Source organism: Eubalaena glacialis, chromosome 13 (assembly GCF_028564815.1).
Source record: "Eubalaena glacialis isolate mEubGla1 chromosome 13, mEubGla1.1.hap2.+ XY, whole genome shotgun sequence".
In the NCBI taxonomy this organism is placed as follows: domain Eukaryota; kingdom Metazoa; phylum Chordata; class Mammalia; order Artiodactyla; family Balaenidae; genus Eubalaena; species Eubalaena glacialis.
The window spans coordinates 26,620,175-26,642,450 of NC_083728.1; the positions used below are offsets into that span (position 1 = coordinate 26,620,175).

At 52.3% G+C, this 22,276-nt stretch overlaps 1 protein-coding gene across 1 annotated transcript; it reads right to left on the reverse strand.

Annotated features, from left to right (window-relative positions):
• Nucleotides 1-6,196: 6,196 nt before the first annotated feature.
• BPIFB6 (BPI fold containing family B member 6) lies at nt 6,197-20,809 on the reverse strand. Its single transcript, XM_061209821.1, is given in 17 exon segments — nt 6,197-6,229; nt 6,875-6,951; nt 7,366-7,429; nt 8,244-8,269; nt 8,272-8,288; nt 9,557-9,624; nt 10,408-10,581; nt 10,945-10,998; nt 12,144-12,317; nt 13,101-13,191; nt 13,972-14,036; nt 14,499-14,562; nt 14,721-14,870; nt 15,346-15,459; nt 16,549-16,648; nt 17,899-18,006; nt 20,761-20,809. Coding segments are annotated over 17 exon segments (1,428 nt in total).
• Nucleotides 20,810-22,276: the final 1,467 nt, after the last annotated feature.

Sequence of the window (22,276 nt, forward strand, 5' to 3'; positions counted from 1 at the left end):
TCTATGGGGTCTCCCTCCAGGGTTCTCTGAGGGTCACACCCCGATGGCACAGAATCCACCCTGCTTCCCCACCTACCCCAACTGAGGCCCAGGGAAAGAAGGAAGGAGCTTAAAGCTGCTGGGTCTTCTGTCCCTCTGCCACTCCCCCCATCCCAGGCCTGGCATGGAGATGGCCATGGGACCTGGAGAGAGGAACTCTGGGCCAGCATGGGGGAGGGGCACCAACTCCACCCCCACCTCGCAAGACCCAGTGTCCCCCCCGGAGTTCCAAAGCAGGCTGTTTTTTTCCCTTCCTGAGTCTGGTGCAGATGACGGTAGAGAGAAATTCATTCATTCATCCATCCATTCATTCATTCGTTCTTCAGCAGGCGTTTGTGGAGCACCTACTGTTTGCTAGGTGCTGGGGATACACCTGTAAACAAAAGAAACAAACCACCTGCCCTGAAGGAGATGACCAGTAGAAATATAATGCAATTAAAAAGTTTTCTAGTAGCCACATTTTTTAAAAAGGTGAAAAGGAAACAAATGAATTAATTTTTTTTAACATCTTTATTGGAGTATAATTGCTTTACAATGGTGTGTTAGTTTCTGCTTTATAACAAAGTGAATCAGCTATACATATACATATATCCCCATATCTCCTCCCTCCTGCGTCTCCCTTCCACCCTCCCTATCCCACCCCTCTAGGTGGTCACAAAACACCGAGCTGTTCTCCCTGTGAAATGAATTAATTTTAGTAGTATAGTTTAAATTGTACGTGAAGAGTATATGGCTGTTTACTGTTGCTATATTTTCAACTCCTCTGTGGATTTGAACATTTTCAAATACAAAAATGGAAAAAGGACTTCCCTGGTGGCGCAGTGGTTAAGAATCCGCCTGCCAATGCAGGGGACATGGGTTCGAGCCTTGATCCGGGAAGATCCCACATGCTGCAGAGCAACTAAGCCTGAGTGCCACAACTACTGAGTCTGCCCTCTAGAGCCCGTGAGCCACAACTACTGAGCCCGCGTGCCGCAACTACTGAAGCCCGTGCACCTAGAGCCCGTGCTCCGCAGCAAGAGAAGCCACCGCAATGAGAAGCCCGCGCACCACAACAAACAGTAGCCCCTGCTCACCGCAACTAGAGAAAACCCGTGTGCAGCAATGAAGACCCAATGCAGCCAAAGATAAATAAATAAATAAATAAATAAACAAATTTATTTTTAAAATGGAAAAAAAATCTAAAAAAAAAAGTATAGTTTATTTAACTCAATATATCCAAACATTCAATCAATATAAAATTCTTAATAGGTACCCTACACTCTTTTTCTCATACTAAATCTGGACACCAAACTTGGACTCGTGCATTTCAAGTGCTCAGTCTCTTTGTATGACTGTTGGCCATCATGTTGGCCAGGGCAGCTCTGGAGGGAACAGGTAAGCATGTGATGCAGTAAGTCAGGGGCTGATGACAAAAATAAAGCAGGGGAGGGGGTGTAGTTTTCAGTATGGTGGTCGGGGGGAGGCCTTACATTGGAGCAGGTGTGACTCTTGACCTGCAGGAGGAGAAGGAGTGGGCCAGGTGGTTACCTGAAGAAGAGCCTGCCAGATGGAGGGAAGGGCAAGTTCAAAGACCCTGAGGTGATGTGTTCCAGGAACACCAGGAGGCCTGTGCGGTTCAAGGGGTGTGGGGACCATGGGGCCGAAGAGGTGATGGGACCCTGCAGGTTACCATACGGACTTAGAGACTTTGGCTTTTGTTTACAATTCTTCAGCAGGTCCTAGCGAGGCAGCTCCTCCTCCAGGAAACCTTCCTGACTCCCAAGCTGGCTGTGATCCCACAGCCTCCTGGGATCCCCTCTGTCAGAATCTGTGACATGCAAGGCTGTAACCATGTTTCTGGGTACTCGTGGATCTGCCTCCTGCATGGGGCCCTGAGGCCCTGCCTGGTGAGATGAGAGGAGGGATGGTATTTGCCTGATTCACCTCATAACCTCTGAACCCCTAACCATACAGTGTTTAGCCTATGACTTTAGACACTGAGCCGGGTTACTCAACCACACCGCTTTTTAAAAAAATAAACCTTTTATTGAAATATAAAGCCCAGATCCTAAGTGTACAGCTTGATGAATTTTTACAAAATTCTTTTACTCCAGAAGCCCCCTTCTGTCCCTCAGTCCTCACCTCTAACACAATGGATGAGCTCGGTCTGCTCTTGAGGGTCCTGTAAATGGAATTGCACATGTGCACTCTTTTGTGCATGGCCCCTTCACACCCCATGTCCATGCAATTCATTCACGTTGTGCAAGGCAATGATTCGTTCTTCTTTGCTCTGTGCTACTCCACTGTGTGAACACATCCAGTTTGCTCATCCATTCTCTTGTCTAGAGGCACCCAGGCCTTCCAGTTGTTGGCTATTAGAATAAAGCTGCTCTGAACATTCGTGTTGAGTGTTTTTGTGGACATGTGTTTATTGTCCACTTCTCTTGGGTGGCCAGCCAGGAAACTGGGATTGCTGGGTCCCAGCAGCGCATCGCATGGAGAGTTTTCCTAGGAGCCGCCGGGGCTCTCCCAGTGCCTCTGCACTGGCACACCCACCAGCGGTCTGAGAGTCGCAGCTGCTCCGCATCCTCGCCAGCACTGGGTACCACCAATATTTTTAAGACATTTGTTAGAGGGGGGGAGGAGGGAAAGCGATCACCTGCCATTTTTTGAGCACTTATTGTTTGCAAGGCACTGATGTGTACGAATCCGTACAGTCATCACGGTGACCAGGAAGGTCAGCTCTGTCATAACTCCCTGTCTTACCCTCAAGGAGCCAAGGCTCTCTCTCCAAGGGGAAGCCATTGGCCCAAGGTCAGAGGAGAGTCCAGCCAGCCCATCTGACTCTGACACTGTTCATCTCCCCCCAGCACCTTTTTTTTATTGTAATATATTTGATTTACAATGTTGTGTTAATGACACTCATCATCTTAACAACTGCCCTGCCCAGCCCAGACCCCTAGAAAGGAGAAAAGTGCTACTTAGTTTCTGGCCTGCCTTATCTTCACCAATTCCTTCCAGACCCCACTCCAGAGGAGACCCCTACTCGCCAGCTCCCTAGGCACCTACAAGCCACCTCATGCACCAAGGCCGAGTCAGGGATTGGGCCTGCCAATGGGAAGGATGAATGAAAATACATTTCTCCAGGCCCCACCCTGCAACCCTGACTCAATAGGCCCAGGGTGGAGGACCCAGGAACTGGCGTGTTTAACCAGCCTCCAGGGGCAATCTGATGTGCAGCCCTTTTGAGAACCCTGAGTGATGTGGAGCCACAGAAGGGATTAGAGCAGGGGAGGGACTTGATGAGGAGATGTACCCCTGGGCATTAGCTCCTAGAGTGAAGTCCCTGGAGCCAGAATTCCTGGGTCCAAATCCTGACTCTGATCATCACTATCTCCAAGCCTCAGTTTCCCCAGCTGCAAAATGGGCCGATGTTAAAGATGCCCACCCTCACCTGTGAGGACAGGTATCCAGGAGATGGACCTTAGGGCATTAAGGAAGGGCTGCCAAAGATGCCTGAGAAATTCAGACGATGGCAAGATCCCTGGGGGGCCTTCCCGTAGGTACTGGAGCTGAGAGTGGGCTGGGAAGGGAGAAGGCAGGATGGGTGGTGACTGGTGTAGACACAAATGTGGGGGATGGTGTATGGTCTTCAGCTTCTCTGGGGGGGCTGCCTGGCAGGCTCTGGGGGTCGATAGCCGTGGGCTCAGGATCAAAGATGTGGCTCTGCTCCCTCCTTGCTCTGTGACCTTGAGCTGATCACACACCCTCTCTGGACCTCCGTTTCTTTAAAGAAAGATGATGCATCTCGCTGCTGAATGTGGTGTGAAGAAGCAAGGAGGAGACTTGGACTCAGGCAGGCAGGGTTCAAGTCCCAGCCCCACATGCAAGTGTGCCCTTGGGCTCTAGATTCTTCTCTCTGAGCCTCCACTTACTCATCCAGGGTTGGGAGTCTTGGAAGATGAGCAATGCCCACAGGCAGAGAACCCCCATCATTGCCTCTCCAGAAGGTGGGGTCATAGCCCAGGGCTCCCCTTGCCAGCCCAGCCCTCATTTTCTGCCCAGGGTAAATCTGGGGTAACTGATCACTCAAAGAATGTCGCAATCAGATTAGAGGTCAGAGCACTCAACCTATTTCCCAGATGGGAAAACTAAGGTCCAGAGAGGAGCTATGGTTTGTCCAAGGCCAAGGCAAGAACCCCATCCTCCTGACTCAAGCTTTGTGCCTTGGTTTCTCCATCTGTATACTGGCCTGGGAAAGATGGTGGTGTGGCTTTAGGTGGCCATGAGTGTGCTATGTGAACATCCAAGGACGGGATTAGAGGAGTGGAGGGGACATCTCTGGCATGTCTAGGGTCAGGCATCAGCCACCCATGGATTACCCAGGCATCCGTATCTGCCAGGCCAGTCTCAAGGCCACCATTGTCCCAGAGCTGGGAGATGATTGGTGATGAGATTGGGGCTGACTCTGAGGGAAAAAGGGACGGCCCTGGCATCCGGGCCAAGGCGAGGGAGGGGCCCTCCTTCCTCTGAGACATGGGTCTGGGCCAGGCTGGTACACAGACCCACCCCCATGGAGACAGAGACCTTCTGACAGACGCACACCACAGCAACACAAAGACACGTGGACACGTGGGGCCACCATCTCAATAATTTCCAGGGCTGGAGCACCAGCTGATCATAGGGGGCTCCAATGTAATTTTATTTCAAATTTATGGATTTTTTTTTTTACATTCTAGCAAATGATACTGATTTTCAGGGTCCACTTGGAAAACATTTATTTTAAATTGTATTTTTAACTTAGTTATATGTAAACATACATTTACTTTAAAAAGAGTCAATTTGAAGAATAGTATCAGTGTGAATCCCAGGAGAGGTGATGGGGCAGATATGACAAACAGCAGGAGCCAATCCTCACATGAGTGTTGTCTGTGAGACGGGGAAACACCCTCGGGGCAGACGACATGTGAGTGATGTGGGAACATGCAGACGCACGCAGACGTAGACGGACACCAGCGGTCTCTTCACACACAAACCTCCACAACTGGACACTGGTGTCTGCACGGATGCCCTGGGCCGCCGTGATCCAGAGGCCATTTATACACTGACACGTGCTCCAAAATGCACATGTGCTCCAAAATGCACACTCCAGCACACAGGTGTGTCTCTGTTGGAGTGGTTACACACGCTCCAACACAGACACACCTGTCCACATCTCTCTCAGCCTTACAGACTCACCGGTGCTCACTTATGAGCACTGACTTTGTGCCAGGTGCCATGCTAAGCAGTTTTCATGATTCGATTCATTTAACCTTCATGACAACCCTGCTGAGCAGGGCTGGTACTGTCATCATTCCCATTTTACAGGTGAGGAAACTGAGGTTCAGAGAGGTAAGTGTCTTACCCAGGGCACACAGCAACAAGGATGCAGGGTCAGGAGTTGAACCCAGACAGACTGGCTCCAGAGCTTGAATTCCAATCCCAGCTCTGTCCCCTGAATTGCTGGGTTCCACCTCTCTGAGCCTCAGCCTCCTCATCTGTGAGATGGGGACAGTGCTTATCTCCCTCAACTCTTGGGAGGATTAAAGGAGGTGATGCAGGGAGAACTCCAGGGAGCGCACCAGGCCTTCTACAGGCTCCTTGTGAATAGGGCCGTGCTCAAGTTACCAAGGTTTGGGGGCAAGCAGCTAAGGTGAGGTGAGAAGAGCTTGTTAAACTGTGTAACCATGGGCAAGGGAGTGGACATCCCTGGGTCTCAACTCCCTCTCTGTAAAGTGGGGATGGCAATGGTCACCCTCCCCTCATAGGGTTGTTGCATGGATTAAATGAGATGGTGCAAGTAAAGCCCTGAGCATGGCATTCAGCAGGTACTCAATATATGCTCAAGCCTGCCCTTCAGACCCCAACCTGCTCCTAGATCCCAAAACCCACTGAAGGGGAAGAAAAAACACACGTCGATTTGCTACAAATAAAGAGATCAAAACGTCAGATGTTCGTAAGGGCCTTTCTCCTGTTTATTGCCAAGCCCCCAGCCCAGTCCCGCCCTGCTCACTCCTCACCAAGGGAAGCAGCCCTGGTGATAGGGGGCCAGACCCACCGAGCTCCAGCTGGGCTCCTCCACTGGGTGCAGCCGGTTGGTGGTGTGTGGGCAGCTGGCAGGCAAATCCTGCCGCAGTCAGTCCAGCTTCAAGTCCAGCAGCAGGGCATTCTGGCAGGAGACAGAGGGCCAGGTGGTAGTGCAGGGAACAATGACGGGGCCACCCAGACACAGGATGGGATGGACTGGGGTGTGGTCAGGAAATGAAATCTGTGTGGTGTTTAAGAACAAAGGATGAACTTGACTGGCCTTGTGACCCTTCACCTCTCTGAGCCTCGACTTTCTCAACAGTCAAGTGGGGAGAAGCCACCCCTACCTCCCAGAGTGGAGCAATCAAATGAGAAAAATGTCCATTCAATGCTCCGAGTGCAATGCTTGGTGTGCAATGCAAAGCTAATATGTACTGTATGCCTTTAGGTGAATTATCTCAATGAATCATCACAACAGCTCTCCGAGGTGGATACCATATTATTATCCCCGTTTTAGGCAACAGAAAAATTGAAGCATAGAGAAAGAGGAAGCAATTTGCCCGAGGTGGCAGAGAAGGAGAGTAGTAGAATTTACTTTTCCTCCTGGGGATCCCTGGCCAAGGAGGGCCCAGGTTCTGAGGGGAAGGGTCTTGCCCAAGGGATTGGCAGGATTGTACTGATGCCGCTGCCCTCCTCAGCCCAACTCCCTCCAGATTGAGAGAGGCAGGCTTTTGCTCATTGGCCAAAAGTATTGGCGGACATGGCCTTCCCCAGCTCCTTTCCTCACCTCTGCTATGTCCAGCTCTGCCAGGTTGTAATTCGTGTCCAGGAAGTCTGGAAGTGGGAGCCCAGCTTGGAGCACATCTGAGAAACACAGGAAGAGTCACTTCAGCCTGCCTGCTCTGCAGCTGATTGAGTGACTGCCTGGAGCAGAGTAGTGGGAAATAGTGCAGTGATTGATTCAGGATGTCTGCCAGCTGCGCAGGCCTAGAGAACATCAGCTGGATCACCACGTACTTGCATCCCAGGTCTGGGTCAAGATCTGATTCATGGTGTGCGGTCAAGGGTCAGAGTCCAAGTTGTGGGAGGGGCCTTTGTCCCCAGGTAAGTGACATTAAGACGACATCAGCCTGAAAGATTCGGCAATGACTATCCACTCCCTTTTAGGTTCCCTCATCTGGGGCCAATGGAGGGGCTTTGAGACCACCCAGGTGGCGTCCCTTCCTGCTCAGAGTGCTTCTTGGCACCAGCAAAATCAAAGCCTGTTGGAGCCCTCACCATTGATGGCTGGGATGTAGGCTTCTTGGAGAAAATCAGTGATGAAGCCAGTCAGTGCCTTCTCCTGGGGGAGAGAGAGAAAGAGAGAAAACACCTTCATGCCATCATTCAATTAAATTCAACAGATCTTTCCAGCCCTCACTCCAGCTGGGTTCGGGGACCACAGGAATGAATATTAGAGACATCAAACTGCATCAGAACTGCGTCTGACTGTTAGACTGTAGGCTGATGCCCTTCACCTCTGCTTAGCCCCTGTTCAGGTGATACGTGGGCCTTAGGTCACAGTGAAGGCATGGAGGAATTCAGGAGACACCGGGTGGCCTGTGGACCTACCCCTGATCCTACAGAAAACTCAGTAGCTTTGATGAGTGATTCATTCACTGCCTTTCTGTTCCTCAGTTACCCCATCTGTGAAAGAGAAATATAATAGCACCTACTCACAGTTTCCGGGAGGATTCGGTGGGTTTGGAAAACGCACAGAGTAAGTGCTCAGCAAGTAGTGTTGCCACTCTTGTTGTGATTATGGTTCTTATTAGCGCTACTCTGCCAGGTTCTGTGTTGGGCCCTGAGGCTACAGAGACTAATAAAAATAGCAGCTGGGCCAACCAAGCCAGTTCAGGTTGCTGCTATGCATGACAATGCTTTTAAAATCAATCTAGGGAGATGTCCAGATTCTATCCAGAAGAGAGAACAGAGACTCAGAGAGGCTAAACGATTTTCCCAAGGTCACACAGTCAGTCAGGAGCCCCAAGGCCCACGATGACCTACTCTATTCACTCTACCTCCATTTCAGAGCCCTTACTCGCAGTCCCAAGGAAAAACAGGCCCAGTTTCTTGCTTTTAAGCCAGACCAGGCAGAAGTACTTGGGACACTTAACGTTGAAGGCGCCAATCAATGAGGACCCCGGGACAGGCTCAGTAATCTGCAGAAGAGAGGGAAACAAGGAGGCGGAAGGGCAGTCAGAGCCATTCCCCTGGCCCCCAACCCCTCCCTGTTGCAGAAGTCCCCTCTACAGCCTTATCCCAGGTGCTCCTAAGTCTGTTTACATGCTACCTATGATGGGGCACTTACACCTTTCATTACAGCCCATTTTGTTTCCCCCAGCTCAAACCACTGCCTCCTCTCATTGGTCCTGACTCCTCCCTCTGGCAACCCAGCCCTGTCTATTGCTCCTGCCCAAGGCCAGATATGCAGAGGTTTGTAGCTCAACTAGCCAGTCCCAGATTTTTGCAGGACACAGAATTGGGGCCCCTCACACGGCCCCCTCCCTTGCACAGCCTCTGGTGGCCACTAATACATCTTGGCACCAGAACAGGCCATGTGATGGTCATCTGGTGGTTCTATCTTCCCAACATCTATTCTCTATCCAGTAACAGACCCTCCATTTTCCACTCTCAATCCAAGGCATTAAAGTGGGGCAGAACCCAGAGCTCCCAGGGTGAGGACATGACCCAGGCCTGGCCAATCAGAGCATTCCATCTTTAGAGTCACAGTGATTAGCTTAGAGTTGGTCATGTGATCCATGATAGACCAATGAGAAGCAGCCTTTGGGATTTTGTTAGAACTATTAAACAAGAGGCCTCTCTTCTTGTTGGGGTTGCTTTGCCACCAGCTGGAGAGAGGCTGCCTGAGACTGTCCGATAAAGTGGACAGCAAAGGCCAAGGGAGGAGGGGGACAGATTGTGAGAATTTTGTGCACCTAGGTCCAGCCATGCCTGAAAGGGGAAATCTACCCTTAGAGATTTTAATTATGTGAGTCAAAAAGATTCCCTTTTGGGCTTAAGCCAGTTAAAGTCGGAATTGTCTCTTGCAACTATAAATGTTAACTGTTATTGGTATAAAGAAAGGCTTCCTGGAGGAGGTGGTATTTGAGGTGGGCGATGACAGGCAGGTGGCATTTGGATGGCATAGGTAAAGCCTATTAATGCAAAGGGGACATGGGCTTACAATCAGATTCACTCTCCAAGAGGCTAGTGGAATAGTGGGAGCAGTGGTGGGAGAATTTAAGAAGGGCCTAGAGTGCCAGGCTAAGATTTGACAAAAGATCGTGCAGACTCTTGGGAGCCATTGAGGGTTCTAGAACAGGGATAGTGACCTGAGCAGCCTGGCAGTGTGGGCTGTGCTGGATGGATCAGAGGGAGGTCCTAGAGCAGGAAACCAAGTGGTGTTGGTAGTGCAGCAGACTCCTACCTGTCCAGAGAGGTGGCCATCTGCAGCCGGTCCTCACCAACTGAGTACTGGATTTTCAGGTTGAAGTGCTGATATGGGGGGAAGCAGAGAGAAGGCAGTGGGTCCCCCATCAGGGCTGGTAAAACCAGGGGCTCTACCACCTTCCCAGGACCACTACCACTGCCAAGACAAAGCAGGAGTCTTCCTCTCTGCCCGTCCCACCCTCAGGAACTGAACCCAGCAGTCCCCCCATGCGCCCTACCCAGGGTCCTCATCTTCCCTGTACCTAGCCCAGGATAGCACTATCAAAAATCCTGGCATGTTTGTAGGTGCCTGAACACAACATGTTATTTCTCCCGGTTGCATCCTGCGACTCTATCTGGAGTGCCCTCCATCACCAACTTCCCCAACATCAATCCTTTCCCTGGCCAACTCCTGCTCAACTTTCAAAACATAGCTCAGGCATCACCTCCTCTAGGAAGTCCTCTGGATTTCCTCAAACTAGATTGGGGGTCTCTCTAGACTCCCATAGTTCCCTGAGTGAGCTTTCACTGCCCTTATAGATGCTAATGAATGTTGGCTGGAGGGAGAGAAGCAGAAGGGAAGGAGGGGGGTGGGCGGGAGGGAGAGAGGAGAAAGAACGGAAGGACTAAACTTTTGACCCTTCTTTTGTTGATCTTTCTAGTCATTCAAAGTTTCAATTGCAGAGCCAAAAATCAGACAGCAGGTGACAGTGCCCGGGAGGTTAGGATCACACAACTGAGATAAATTAAGAACCCTTCAATCCACTGTTTGACTATGAGCTAAAAGCCTACCCTCCAGCCTCGAATATCCATGAGATTGGGCCAAACTGGGAAAGAGATTCCACTCACAATTTCCAGGAGAAAGAGGGATACAGGAGCCTTGCCCCGCAGCAGAGGAGCAAACGTCTCCAGGGTGCCATGGAGGTGCAGCAGGCTCTTGCCTGTCTTCATAGTGACCTTGGGGGGCTTGTTTATCCTGATCTGGGTCACCAGGGGTTTCGGCTTGGGATAGGCCTTGGCCATCTATAGAAACCAGGAAACTCCCCTCAGGGCCAAACCTCAGACTGGTGGCTTCAGTTGAAACCAGGAGTCCATAATGAAATAGGTGATTTCTACCTTGGAAGCACGATATGCAAAGGCTGGGATGTGTCTATCAGGAAATAACAGAAACAAAATAGACAATCTGGCTATTTCTATATTGGACATAGAAAGTACAATGCACAAAAGCTGGGCTGTTTCTGTGCGGGGCCCAAAGAGTACTTTATGGAGAAGCTGGGATGATTCCACACTGGACAAGGGAGACACGGTATTGAAAAACCCCTTGTCCCTTTGCCTGGGGAACAGGGCAGGGCAGGCGTGGTGATCATGGGTAGTTGGGTCACTCACTTCAGGGATGAAGCCAGCCAGTGTCTCAGTGGTTTGTGGGGGCAGCTCGCCAATCTACCAAATAAAAGTCAAGGTTAGGATTACTGAAGGCTTCCCTGAGCCATCCTAACAAACCTCTCCTCTGACACAATAAGGCATGCCCTCTGAGATTCCTTCATCAAAACAGTTATCACTCTTTGATTAAGTAGATAACGAGCTCCTGGGTAGCCCAGACTGTGGCTCATACATTCCAATGCCCACAGTTTTGAGTACAAGATCACAAGTTGAGAAAATTTTGTTTGAAGAAAAAGCAGACAGATAGATGGGAGAACGGGTGGATGCAGTGGATCAGAGGGGGTGGGTGAATGGATTCATGGATAGCTAGATGGATGCAGAAAATGGATAAACAGATAAGTGGGTGAATGGATGGGTGGGATGGATGAGTGTTTGTGTAGGAGAATGAATAATGGATAGATGGGCAGGTGGATGGGTGGGTGGAGGGATGAAAAGAATAATGGATGGGAGGATGGGTGGATGGAAAGATGGTGGAATGGCCTGATAAATGGATGAGAGAATGGATGATGAATGGATTGATGGGTGGGAGGATGGATGTGAAGGTACATGGATGGATGGTGGGTAAATGGATGAGAGGATGAATAAAGGGATCAGTGGGGAATGAATGAATGGATGGATGGATGGATGGTTGGATGGATGGATAGATGAGCAGATGAGTAGGAGGATGGATAATGGAGAGTTGGATGGGTAGATGGGTGGGTATCTGGGTTTTTGGGTGGTAAATGACAGATGCATAGATTTAATCATTCAGTAATATCAAGCCCTGTTCTAGGTGTGGATGGTATGAAGTGTTGGGTGGGTGCTAGCTGGAAGGATAGAGTCTAGGACATGAACACATAGTAGCGAGATAGACTGGATATAAAGAAGGTGGCTGGATGGCCAATGCATGAGAGTTGTAGGTTGATGGATAAATACCTGGTTGTATGGACAATTGAATGGATGGATGAATAGACGGTGGTTACATGGACAGAGAGATGGTGGATGGTGGGGTGAAATGATGATGGAAACTCAAATCAGTCCTGGCCCCTCCCAGTCCTAGCATTACCCACACCCCAGGATAATTCTCAGAATGCGTGTTCTGGGCAGGGGCTGTCATTACAGGGGGCAGATGCAGAGGTGGGCGGTGTGGCCACTGGGCAGCTCACCGTCATTTCCTGGACATTCACATCAAAGGACTTCTGCAGAAGAGCAAGCTCTGCTGTGAGGAAGGTGGCTGAGAGCAGCAGCTGTGAGGAGCCTTCGGCATAGTCCTCAGGGAACTCGGCCTCCCCGGCATCAGCAAGCTGGATGGTGTTGCCCTTTTGCTGCTGCACCACAGGCTGTGGGACAGCCAGGGGAGAGACACTCAGCCTTGGCCATGAAGGACTGTGGCTGAGGGCAAGTCTCAGACCTCCAAACAAATGGTGCTCAAATCAGCCCCAAGTCAGCAAGTCATAAGATGGTGGAGCCAGAGCAGGCTGTAGTTGCTCAACTCTCCCAGTGTGCAGATAGGTAGACTGAGGCCCAAGAGGATAAGGGAGTCAGTCACTAAACCACTGGCGGTTCCTCCTAGGATTGTGTAAGTAACTTCAGTTAACTCTCTAAGGAGGGTTAGAGCCCTCATTTATACAGAACCTGTTCCCTGTTTTATTCTCAGGAGAAAGAGGTAAACGGAAAACAACATGGGGCCTGTAGGAACCACGCTGGAGGAAGACTTCATAGGGAGATGACTGCTTGGGATTTTTCTTCCCATTCCTGGAAGATGCATTCACCTAGTCACCGGGGCTCTGGCGTCCTGGGTGATGACCCAACTCTGCCACCACTCACGGGAGGCCCTAGCCAAATCCTGCCTCCCTCCTGGGCCAGGTGCTCTCATCTGCAAAATGACAGGGTACAACTGGGCGAGCCACTCATCGGGAGAAGCAGGCAGCCTTGGGAGAAGGCGTGGGTGTGGGGTCAGCCATTCCGGAAATCAGCTCAGGACTCGGGGTTCATGTTGAGACAGAAAGAGGGAGAGGGCCCTCCCACCCTCTGCAGTCCCAGCTCAGCCGCCTGCCCTGGTGGAAGCAGCCCCCGGCCCTCAGGCCAGTGAGACCCCCACCTGCTGGTGCCCCCTAGCTTACACTGAAGTCCATTTGAATGTAGCTGGCTGTGGTGGTCGGTATGGACGCCAGGACATATCTGACGGTGCCCATCTGGCCCACGGGCAAGGGGCTGTGCAAAGAGGAAGGTTCACTCAGAGAGGCACCAGCCTGGGGGCAGCCTAGAGAAGCCTGCACTGGCCAGCTGCCACCTGAGCCTGGCCTGGGCGCCAGGACCCCTGGCCCTTTGTGTGACACAAGGCAAATTGCTTAGCATCTCTGGGCCTCAGTAGTTTTATCTGCAGAATGGAAGCAATTCTGGCCTAGAAAATCACGTCCACTCACATCACTCTGTAGGCACAGAGCTTGAACATTCACCAAGGGTTGTCCAGCTCAGTTCTCACAACAGATTTGCAGGGTCAGGATTACTGGCTCTATTTTACAGATGCACAGACTGAGGCTTGGGGGAGTGAGGTGATGTCCCAGGCCACACTGCTGGGCACGTGAACCAGTTTTCCTCAGTCCCAGCCATTGGACTTTCCTCTCCCCCACCCTGGGGAGCCCTGTGGACCCTAAGATGCAGGGATCCCCTTGGCAAAGGAAAGAGTGGGGTTACTATTGGGATTATTATTTGTGGTGCAAGGTTTGTGGATGAGCCCACAAAGGCTGCTGTCCTTGGAGTCTGGGGGGTGACGGATAGAACATTGGATGGAAGGCTGAGAGGCAAGAACCCCAGAGTCCCTCAGGGTCTCAGGCGCCCCATCTGGCCGGTGAGGGGGCTGGGTGGACTCCATGACCTCAGACCTCCTCTAGTCCCAAGGCTGGGCTGGGAGCAGGCACTTGAATGGGGAGTGGGGCATCAAAGTCCAGCCATCCTGCTATCACCATGCAGGAGCAAGTTATGGCTAGCTGCTCACCATTCAGGTTGGCCCACTTCTTGTTCACATACACCAGGACCGCATCAATGGCTGGACACATCTGGAAGAAGAGAAGGCACTGAGTTGAGGGGGTCCCTGCGTGAAGGGTCTCACTCCTCACAGCTGAATGTTACTCCATGGGGAGTCTGAAGAGCCCTGGAGGGACCCGGACAGGGACAGAAACCAAGGCCATAGTCCCGCAGGAAGTCAATGGCAGAGCCTGGGCTAGAATCCAGATCTCCTGACCATAGCCTGCAAGATCAGTGAGGACTCATTCCCCAGGGGCTGGTGCTCTCAGCGGGGTTGGCAAGCTGTGCTGTGCAGGCTGCCATTTTCTCCTCCCCGTCTCACGGAAGACATCACTAGCTGATCACCGTACTTTCTCCCACCGAGCCAGCCACAGTCTCAGAATCCTCAGCCACCAGCAGTCAGTCAGGGTCAGCACCCGAGATGAAATGCACTTGCCAGCCCTGGTCTAAGCACTGCTGTGGATGAGGGGCAGAGGCTTGCTCAGGGCACTCACCAGGCCAGGAAGAACTTTGGGTAAGGTGCTGTCCAGGAACTTGTTGACCACCTTGGGCAGCATGCTGGACACAGCGGACAGGGACAGGGGCACAGATGGCAGAAAGTTAGGCACAGGACATGCAGGGACATGGCTAAGGCAGTTCAGTGGCTCAGGAAGTGGGATGCTGGGCTGGGCTGGCAAGGTGAACCCAGCCTTCTGCCCCAGCCACAGAGCCCTCACTTGCTAGGCAGGTTCGTCTTCGCGCTGACAAGGATGACCTCACAGCCCTCGCTCTTGAACAGGGGGAGGCCCGTCTCCTCATCCTGCAGAAGCCGGTTGGTGGCTGTGATGTTCAGGACCACGATGATATCCATGTTCCCACCCATGAAGCTGGAGGAGGGGGGAGGCAGGTATCATGGGGATCACTGCCACTGTGGCCACTATCCCTGTCACCTCTTTGCTCACAATCTCAGCAGCTCTGAGAGAGGGAAATGGTGGGGGACCACGCCACAGGACAGGAAGAGGGATGGGACCTACCCAAGGTCATATGACTAGGCTTTCCTCTCCCCTTTTGCTTTGGTGAACTCCTACACAACCTTCAAAACCTTGCTCTGCCCAGCTGTCATCATTTCCCAAAGGCGTTTTCTAATCTCCACCCCCTGCACTCTGCTAATGTTTCTTCTGTCCCAGGCCAGTCCCTGGTCAGTCTGTGATCATCTGTGCTCAGGTCCATTTCCCATCAAAGCTAGGAACCAAGTTTGCATCATCTCAGACCACAGCACCCAGATGGTACACAGTAGGTACTCAATAAATGTGCATGTAAGGTCGAGACAAAGAAGTTGTCCTTTCCTTCTTACCTCCCCACCATACTCATCTCTTTCCAGTGATGGTCATGCCCGTGGACACACACTGGAAGATGCCCACCCCAGGTAGGAAGTTCAGTGTGATGACTGGTATCTGCACATCCTTTACCTTCAGACTGGGAGGGGCAGACATCCAAGCAATGAGAACTGGACAAGTGAGACCCAGGCCCTCAACCCACTCCTCCACCGCTTTGCTGGGAGGCCTTGGGTAAATCCCCCACCCCATGTCATAGGGATAAACCTACCTCTGGGGCTGTCATGAAACGCAGACAAAAGGCTGGACATGAACCAATTTGTACACAAAAAGCTCTCATCATGTGTGAGATGAGAAGTGGCTTAATTTGTGACCTTGGGCTGCTCCCTTCCCTGCTGTGGGCCTCAGTTTCCCCATTGGCAAAAAGGAGAGGTTTGCTTAGATCAGGGTTTCTCAACCCTGTCAAATGCTATTGACATTTTGGGCGGGATCATTCTGTGCTATGGGCTGTCCTGTGCATTGCAGGATGTTTCATAGCATCCCTGGCCTCTGCCCACTAGAGGTACTAGATGCACTCCCTCTTCCCCACTCTACAAGTTGTGACAACCAAAAATGTCTCCAGACATTGCCAAATGTCCCCTGGAGACAAAATCACCCCTGGTTGAAAACCACCGGTCAAGATCCAGTATAACAAAGTTGTGGCACATCTACCTCACCTGCCCATCCTGAGCTCTTGGCAGACATTGCTAATTGATCACAGTCCTATTTCCTGCTAAGTCCAGAAAATGCCTCAGAACCCTCCCCAGTACATCATTCCAGGCAGCCCCTACCAATCAATCCCATCTGACACTTGCAATGAAACGAGTTTGCCCCAGTCATTAGATGATTGTTTCCATTCTGCCACTGGAGGATTTTTCATTCAATTTCATGTATATTCAGTGAGTTCCTGCTGCATGCAGGGAGTTGGAGTTTGACTTTCCAAACTCACTTCCTCCTCCCATTGGCTCTGCTCACAACAGGACTAGAATTGTCCCAAGTGGATGACTGAGGGGACTGAGACCCAGTCAGGAGCAGTAGACCTGCCCAAGGTCACACAGCAAGCCAGCAGCAAGGCCAGGAAGAGGCCCCATGCCCTGCACCACCTCTCCCACTCAGATCCTAGGCACAGCATTACCTACCACCCTCTACCCTAACAGACATCCCCTGCCCCCAAAGCCCCTCCCCTGCTCACTCAGTGATGCCTTTGATGGGTTTCACGCCTGGGAGTTTTTTGCCTGCCTCAGCTGCCGTCTTCTCCAAGATATGGGTCTCATCCATGGCATTCTGGACCTCTGGATAGGGGGAGGGTGGGAGAGACCCTCAGCTGGACTCCTCACTGCTTCCCTGACCTGGACCAGTCTCTTGGTCATCCCAGTGATGAGTCATGCCCAGCCCCTGCCCTCTTCCAGCCTCACAGGGGAGACAGAGTCACCAGCAATGACAGTAATGAGTGATGAGAGCCATAATAAGCACAGGCAGCTGGAAGAACCACATGAAGGGTTTGGGCCAGGAAAGGAAGAGCTGGGGAAGGCTTCCAGGAGGAGGTGACATGCCAGTTGGTCCTAGAGGGAGGAATAGGAATTTTCACCAGGAAGCAAAGAGGTAAAGGAGGCCACTCAGGGCAGAGGGGGCCAGCAAGTGCAAAGGTGGGGAAGGGGGGAAGGAGGTGGCATGGTGAGGGAGGAGTGAGAAATACAGTGTGGCTGGATGGGGGAGGGACAGGACAGGGAAACTGGAGCAGTTTCAGGAGGCACATCATGGAGGACTTGAAGCCCAAGCTACAGCGTCGACTTTATCCTGTGGCCCAGCCACTCTCAAACCTGGGTGGTAAGGGAATTCAACTGGGAGCTTGTTAAGGGGAAGATTTGGGCCTGAAGCCAAGACATTCTGATTCCCCAGGCCTGAAGGCCCCAAGCCCAAATGACACTGTGCCAGAAACACTCCATAATGGTCACAGGCTAGTTCCCAGAGAGGAGACAAATCCTGAGCTGATGAACTGTCATTTGCCCTTTGCACCTGAATGCGACTTCCCTGGGGGTCACAGAGCTAGGGGTGGAAAATACCTCTTAGTAAAGTGCCCCCAGGGCCTTTCAATCTCATATTTCATCTAATCCTGCCCAGAAAGGATGGTTCACCCTATTTTACATTTCTTTACATTTGCAGATGAGCAAACGGCAACACAGAGAGGGTAAGTGACTTGCCTAAGGTCACACAGTAAATTGTTGGCAGAGCTGGGATTTGGCTCATGTCAGCCCACTTGTGGACACCAACCCCTGCCATAAGGGCCAAAGAGAGGATCCAGGGAAGTAGGATTTCCAGCTCTGCCTCCAACTTGTGGGGGTACCTTGGGCAAGTTACCCTATTTTCTCTGGGCCTCCATAAAATGGAAGAAGAATAACACGTTGCTTTTAAGTTTATGTTGAGGATCACAAAATACTCAGGTCTATGCGAACACGAGCAGTCACTACTGACCCCCTACCCTCAGTCCCATACCTCCCCCGTACCCCTCCCCCACCCCGCCCCACACTCAGCACCAGCTCACCACGATTCATGACGTCCATGCCCAACCGCAGCAGAGCCCCAGGGTCCCCTCGTGCAGGGGTCAGCGGGCCGCAGAGCACCAGACACAGGATTCGCAGCCCGGCTCCACCTGTGTCACGGGGCCTGAATTGGGTGCAGCCCAGCAGGCGCTGGTTCCCCTGGGGACCTCCCACGCTCCAGAGCAGACCGAGCCCCTTGGATGATCTCGGATGTCCAGGAGCCTTTGGACGCCAGGCAGTTCAGCAACCCTCATGACTGCCTCCTCCAGAAGGGCCCAAGAGTGTCCAGATTAAATACAAGGCCTCTGGAGTCACCCGAGCAAGTCACTTTCCTCTCTAAGGCTCAGTTTCCTCATCTGTGGGCGTGATGCATTCTGATCAGCCTGCATGATGGGGTTGGTGAGAGGTTTAGTTGCAATTTTTCATGAGTTCAGGTGTGGCTCAGAGGGCAGTGCTGGGGCCACAGAGGGGATTCCAACCCGGTCCTGACTTGGGAACTCCCACTGCAGTGTGGGAATGGGGGAACCCTCTGCTCCCCCAACAATGACACAACAGCCAGTGGCATCCCCCACCTTCTCCAGCTCAGCCTCACTTCCAGAAATCTCAGGTCACAACCCCTTAAGGCCCCTTGAGACATCGCCTCACCAATAAGGAAACTGAGGCACAGTTTGGGCCAGACCTAAGGTCTCACAGCCCGTGAGTAGAGAATCGAATAACGACCTCCCACCCCAGATCCTTCAACATTCCCAGGAAAGCCCCGTCCCACCCCTGGGCCCCCAGACACCCCTTCCTCCTACTGACTACTTACCAAGACCTGAAATTCTCCCAACCAGAGGCCAAGTGTTTATTTCAGGGCTGAGCTGTGGCTGAAAAGAATCAAGGGGGGTGGCCTGTGTCACCAGAGAGGAAGAGTTCCAGATGATCTCCTGCTGACAGCAGGCTCGGCCACTGAGGGCTCCACCGATCCGCAAACAGAAGCGGATGCCTACTGGGGGCCCACCTTTTTAGTCCAAGCCTATGCCTGCCTGCATGCATTCATTGACTCAACTCGAATTGACTGAGTACCTACTATGTGCCAGGCACGCCAGGCTACAAGGTACACACAGCAGAGATAGTCCTGTTCCTCCTGAATCTTAAAGAGAAGCAATGGAATGGGGTACAGTGTGTATGGAGGGCAGAGGGAGGATTAGGGAAAGACTCTCTAGAGAGGAAATATTTAGGCTGAGATCTAAAGGATGAGAAGCAGCCAGCACATAAAAAACCAAGGAGACCTTCGAGCCTACAATCAATATTTGCTAAGTGAAAGCGTGATCTATTTGTCTCTCGTCCCATTCAATTTTTAAATATCTATTTGGGCTTGAAAATAATCAGTCGTGGTGTTTCTTCTACCCCTATGAACACACACACGTGTGCCATGGGAATGCCAGGCACAGCACACCCAGTGCCAAATCTCTGAAGTTCATCCTGTGAGGGACCGTGGGGTTCAGTGCAAGCGGCAGAGCTGGAAGGGGCTGGGTAAAGGTCTCCTCCAGCCCCGCCCCGTCTCCCAGGTGGGGAGATGGAGCCCCAGGACTGAGCGCCACCCCAGTTCCCCCATTCCCAGGCCAGAACTGATGTCAGCTGTCAAGGCCACTTGGAGCAGGATCTTTTGCCCTCTTACAATAATAAGTGGCTTGGGGTACACGGTCGTGTGGGTGTTTCTGGGACAAACGGTCAATGCCAGGGTTTTGTTTCTGACTGTGCTTGTGCTTTTGCCTAAGCTGTCCCTCCCTCTTACAATGCCCTCTCTCCAGCCACCTACGACCTGCTTATCCCTCAAGTCCTAATTTCAGCCCTTGCATCCTCCACCAGGAAGCCTCCCCTCCACCTCCAATCACCCACAGTCTCAAAAACCACAGTTCGGGGGCTTCCCTGGTGGCGCAGTGGTTGAGAGTCTGCCTGCCAATGCAGGGGACACGGGTTCGAGCCCTGGTCTGGGAAGATCCCACATGCCGCAGAGCAACTGGGCCCGTGAGCCACAACTACCGAAGCCTGCGCGTCTGGAGCCTGTGCTCCGCAACAAGAGAGGCCGCGATAGTGAGAGGCCCGCGCACCGTGATGAAGAGTGGCCCCCGCTTGCCGCAACTAGAGAAAGCCCTCGCACAGAAACGAAGACCCAACACAGTTAAAAATAAATAAATAAATAATTAAAATAAAGGAATTCCTTTTAAAAAAAAAAAGACTCTCTTTGCTAGTCAAGCATACCTGCTGGTCATCTCCTCATTCTTGCATTCTTACAGGCCCTTAATCGGGCAATAAAATGTTTCCCTGCCTCTTTCTATAAAAATAAAAAAAATTAAAAAAGAAAACACCACAGTTTGAACCTGAGTGTAGAGCTAATCCATCCCACCCCAAGATAAGTGTTTCCTGCTGCTCCACCCCCACCCTCTGTTCACAGTTTCCTCCATCTGGAGTCCTTCCTCTCTCTCTCCGCTTAGCAAATGCTCCTAGATGCCCCCTACCACCACTACCACCCCCCCCGCCATTGCCTCAGCTCAGCTCTGAGCTCCTGCAAAGCAGACCCTCCCTTGTCTCCCGTCAGCCTCAGATGGAGCCCAAGGAGGAGCCTCAGATCTGCTGTCTCCTTGATCCTGCCCAAGTCCTACAGCATCTGAGGATTGCGATGTCCAGTGGCTTCCTGTCAGGTAAGGAGCACTGGGCGGGGGTCAGGACATAGATCCAAGCCCTGTCCCTGCCACCCCGTTGCTGTGTGACCTCAGGCAAGTCCCTTGCCCTCTCTGAGCCTCAGTGTTTTCATCTGTAAAATGACAGGGCTGAATTAGACATTATCTGGGGAGAGTTCCACAGGTAGAGCCTGTCCTTACCTTGCTGAGCCTGGGACGTCCTGCCGATGACTGGCCCCTGCCTCCCCATCCTGGGACAAGGAAGCCCTTATATTTGGGAGCCTGATTAGCTGCTTAGATAATTAAGGGTTTAATAAGGCCCAGATAATTATCTAGACTCCGAAAGAACAGGAGCCCCGATGCTCACGTGATGATTCAGTTTGTTCCAATGTAAATAGCGCAGAGGAGGAGGGTGGCTGGAGATCCCAGGTGGCTGCACCGGGGCAGGCCCTGGGGAGGGGATGCGGTGGCTGGAGCGGGCACTGGGGCTCAAACTTCCCCTCCCCTAGACTCAGAGCCTCCCATAAGGCTGGACACACAGCTGGCACTCATCCATTCCTTTCACAAACGTTTATTGAGGACCCACTGTGTGCCAGGCCTGTGCAGGTGCTAGGGATGCCGTGGTGAGCAAGGCAGTCGGGGTTCCTAGCCTGAGAGGGCTCCTGGAGCCTATGGGGGAGACGGGCACTCTGCAAGAGCCTGGTCAGTCCTGGGGACCTGAGGGTGGTGGAAGCCAGTGAACCGGGGGATGGGGCAGGGAGGGAAGAGCAGGGTTATCTTCAGAGCAGAAGACCCCTTGAGCAGGGGATGTTGGAGCTGATGCCTGAGGGGTGAGCAGAGCCAGCTCTGCAAGGCAGGGGAAGGGGTTTCACCTGGGGAGTTGGCGAGTGCAAAGGCCTAGGACCATCCCGACTGGACCTAGGACTGGACCTAGGACCATCGCCGCTCTAAAGCCAAGTTGGAACGGGGGACAGAAGGACCCAGGTCAGCCCAGTCGGTCTCCATCCTGATCCAGGCCCTGAGCTGGAGGAGCCAGACTACAGATAGCATCACTTTATCCCTGCAGATCCGCCCCCCCAACCCCTACCCCCCCAAACAGACAGAAGGACCGGCAGGCCCTGCCTCCTCCTGGCACGCAAATCCTCCCTAGTGCCTCCGATCACCTGGCCCTCCTCCCTCCCCCAGGACCATCCTGGGTGTTGCGGGGAAGGGGGAGGCAGGAAGGAAGTGGGGTGGGTGGGGTGGGGGAGGCTGGAGAAACCCCCTTGAGTGGGTTTGGGGATCTGGGGCCCAGCGCCAGCCACTGCCCTCACAAGCTGTGTGGCCTTGGGTAGCTCCCTCAACTTTCCTGGGCCACTGTTTTAGCCTCTTTAAGATGAGGGGACAGAATAATAATAGCAATGCTGAGAGGGAAAAGGACAGTCATGCCACCCCCTGTTCCTCTAAATTCAGAGTGGCCCCAGCCAAGTTCCAGTGGCCAGATAGGAGGCAAGCTCCCTAAAAATAAATTACTTTAAGGAAACAAGAGAGTCTCTCCTGGGGCCCTGGATCATCACATGACCGGGGAAGACTGGTCCAGCCAGCTTGTGGCTGGAATCACTGGAAGCACCTCTGACTCAACTCTCACGATGCTGAAAATAATAGTAACAAGAGGGCCCATTTACTGTGAATCTGACCTGTGCCAGGCAGCGTGCTAAGTGTTTGATATGCACTAGTC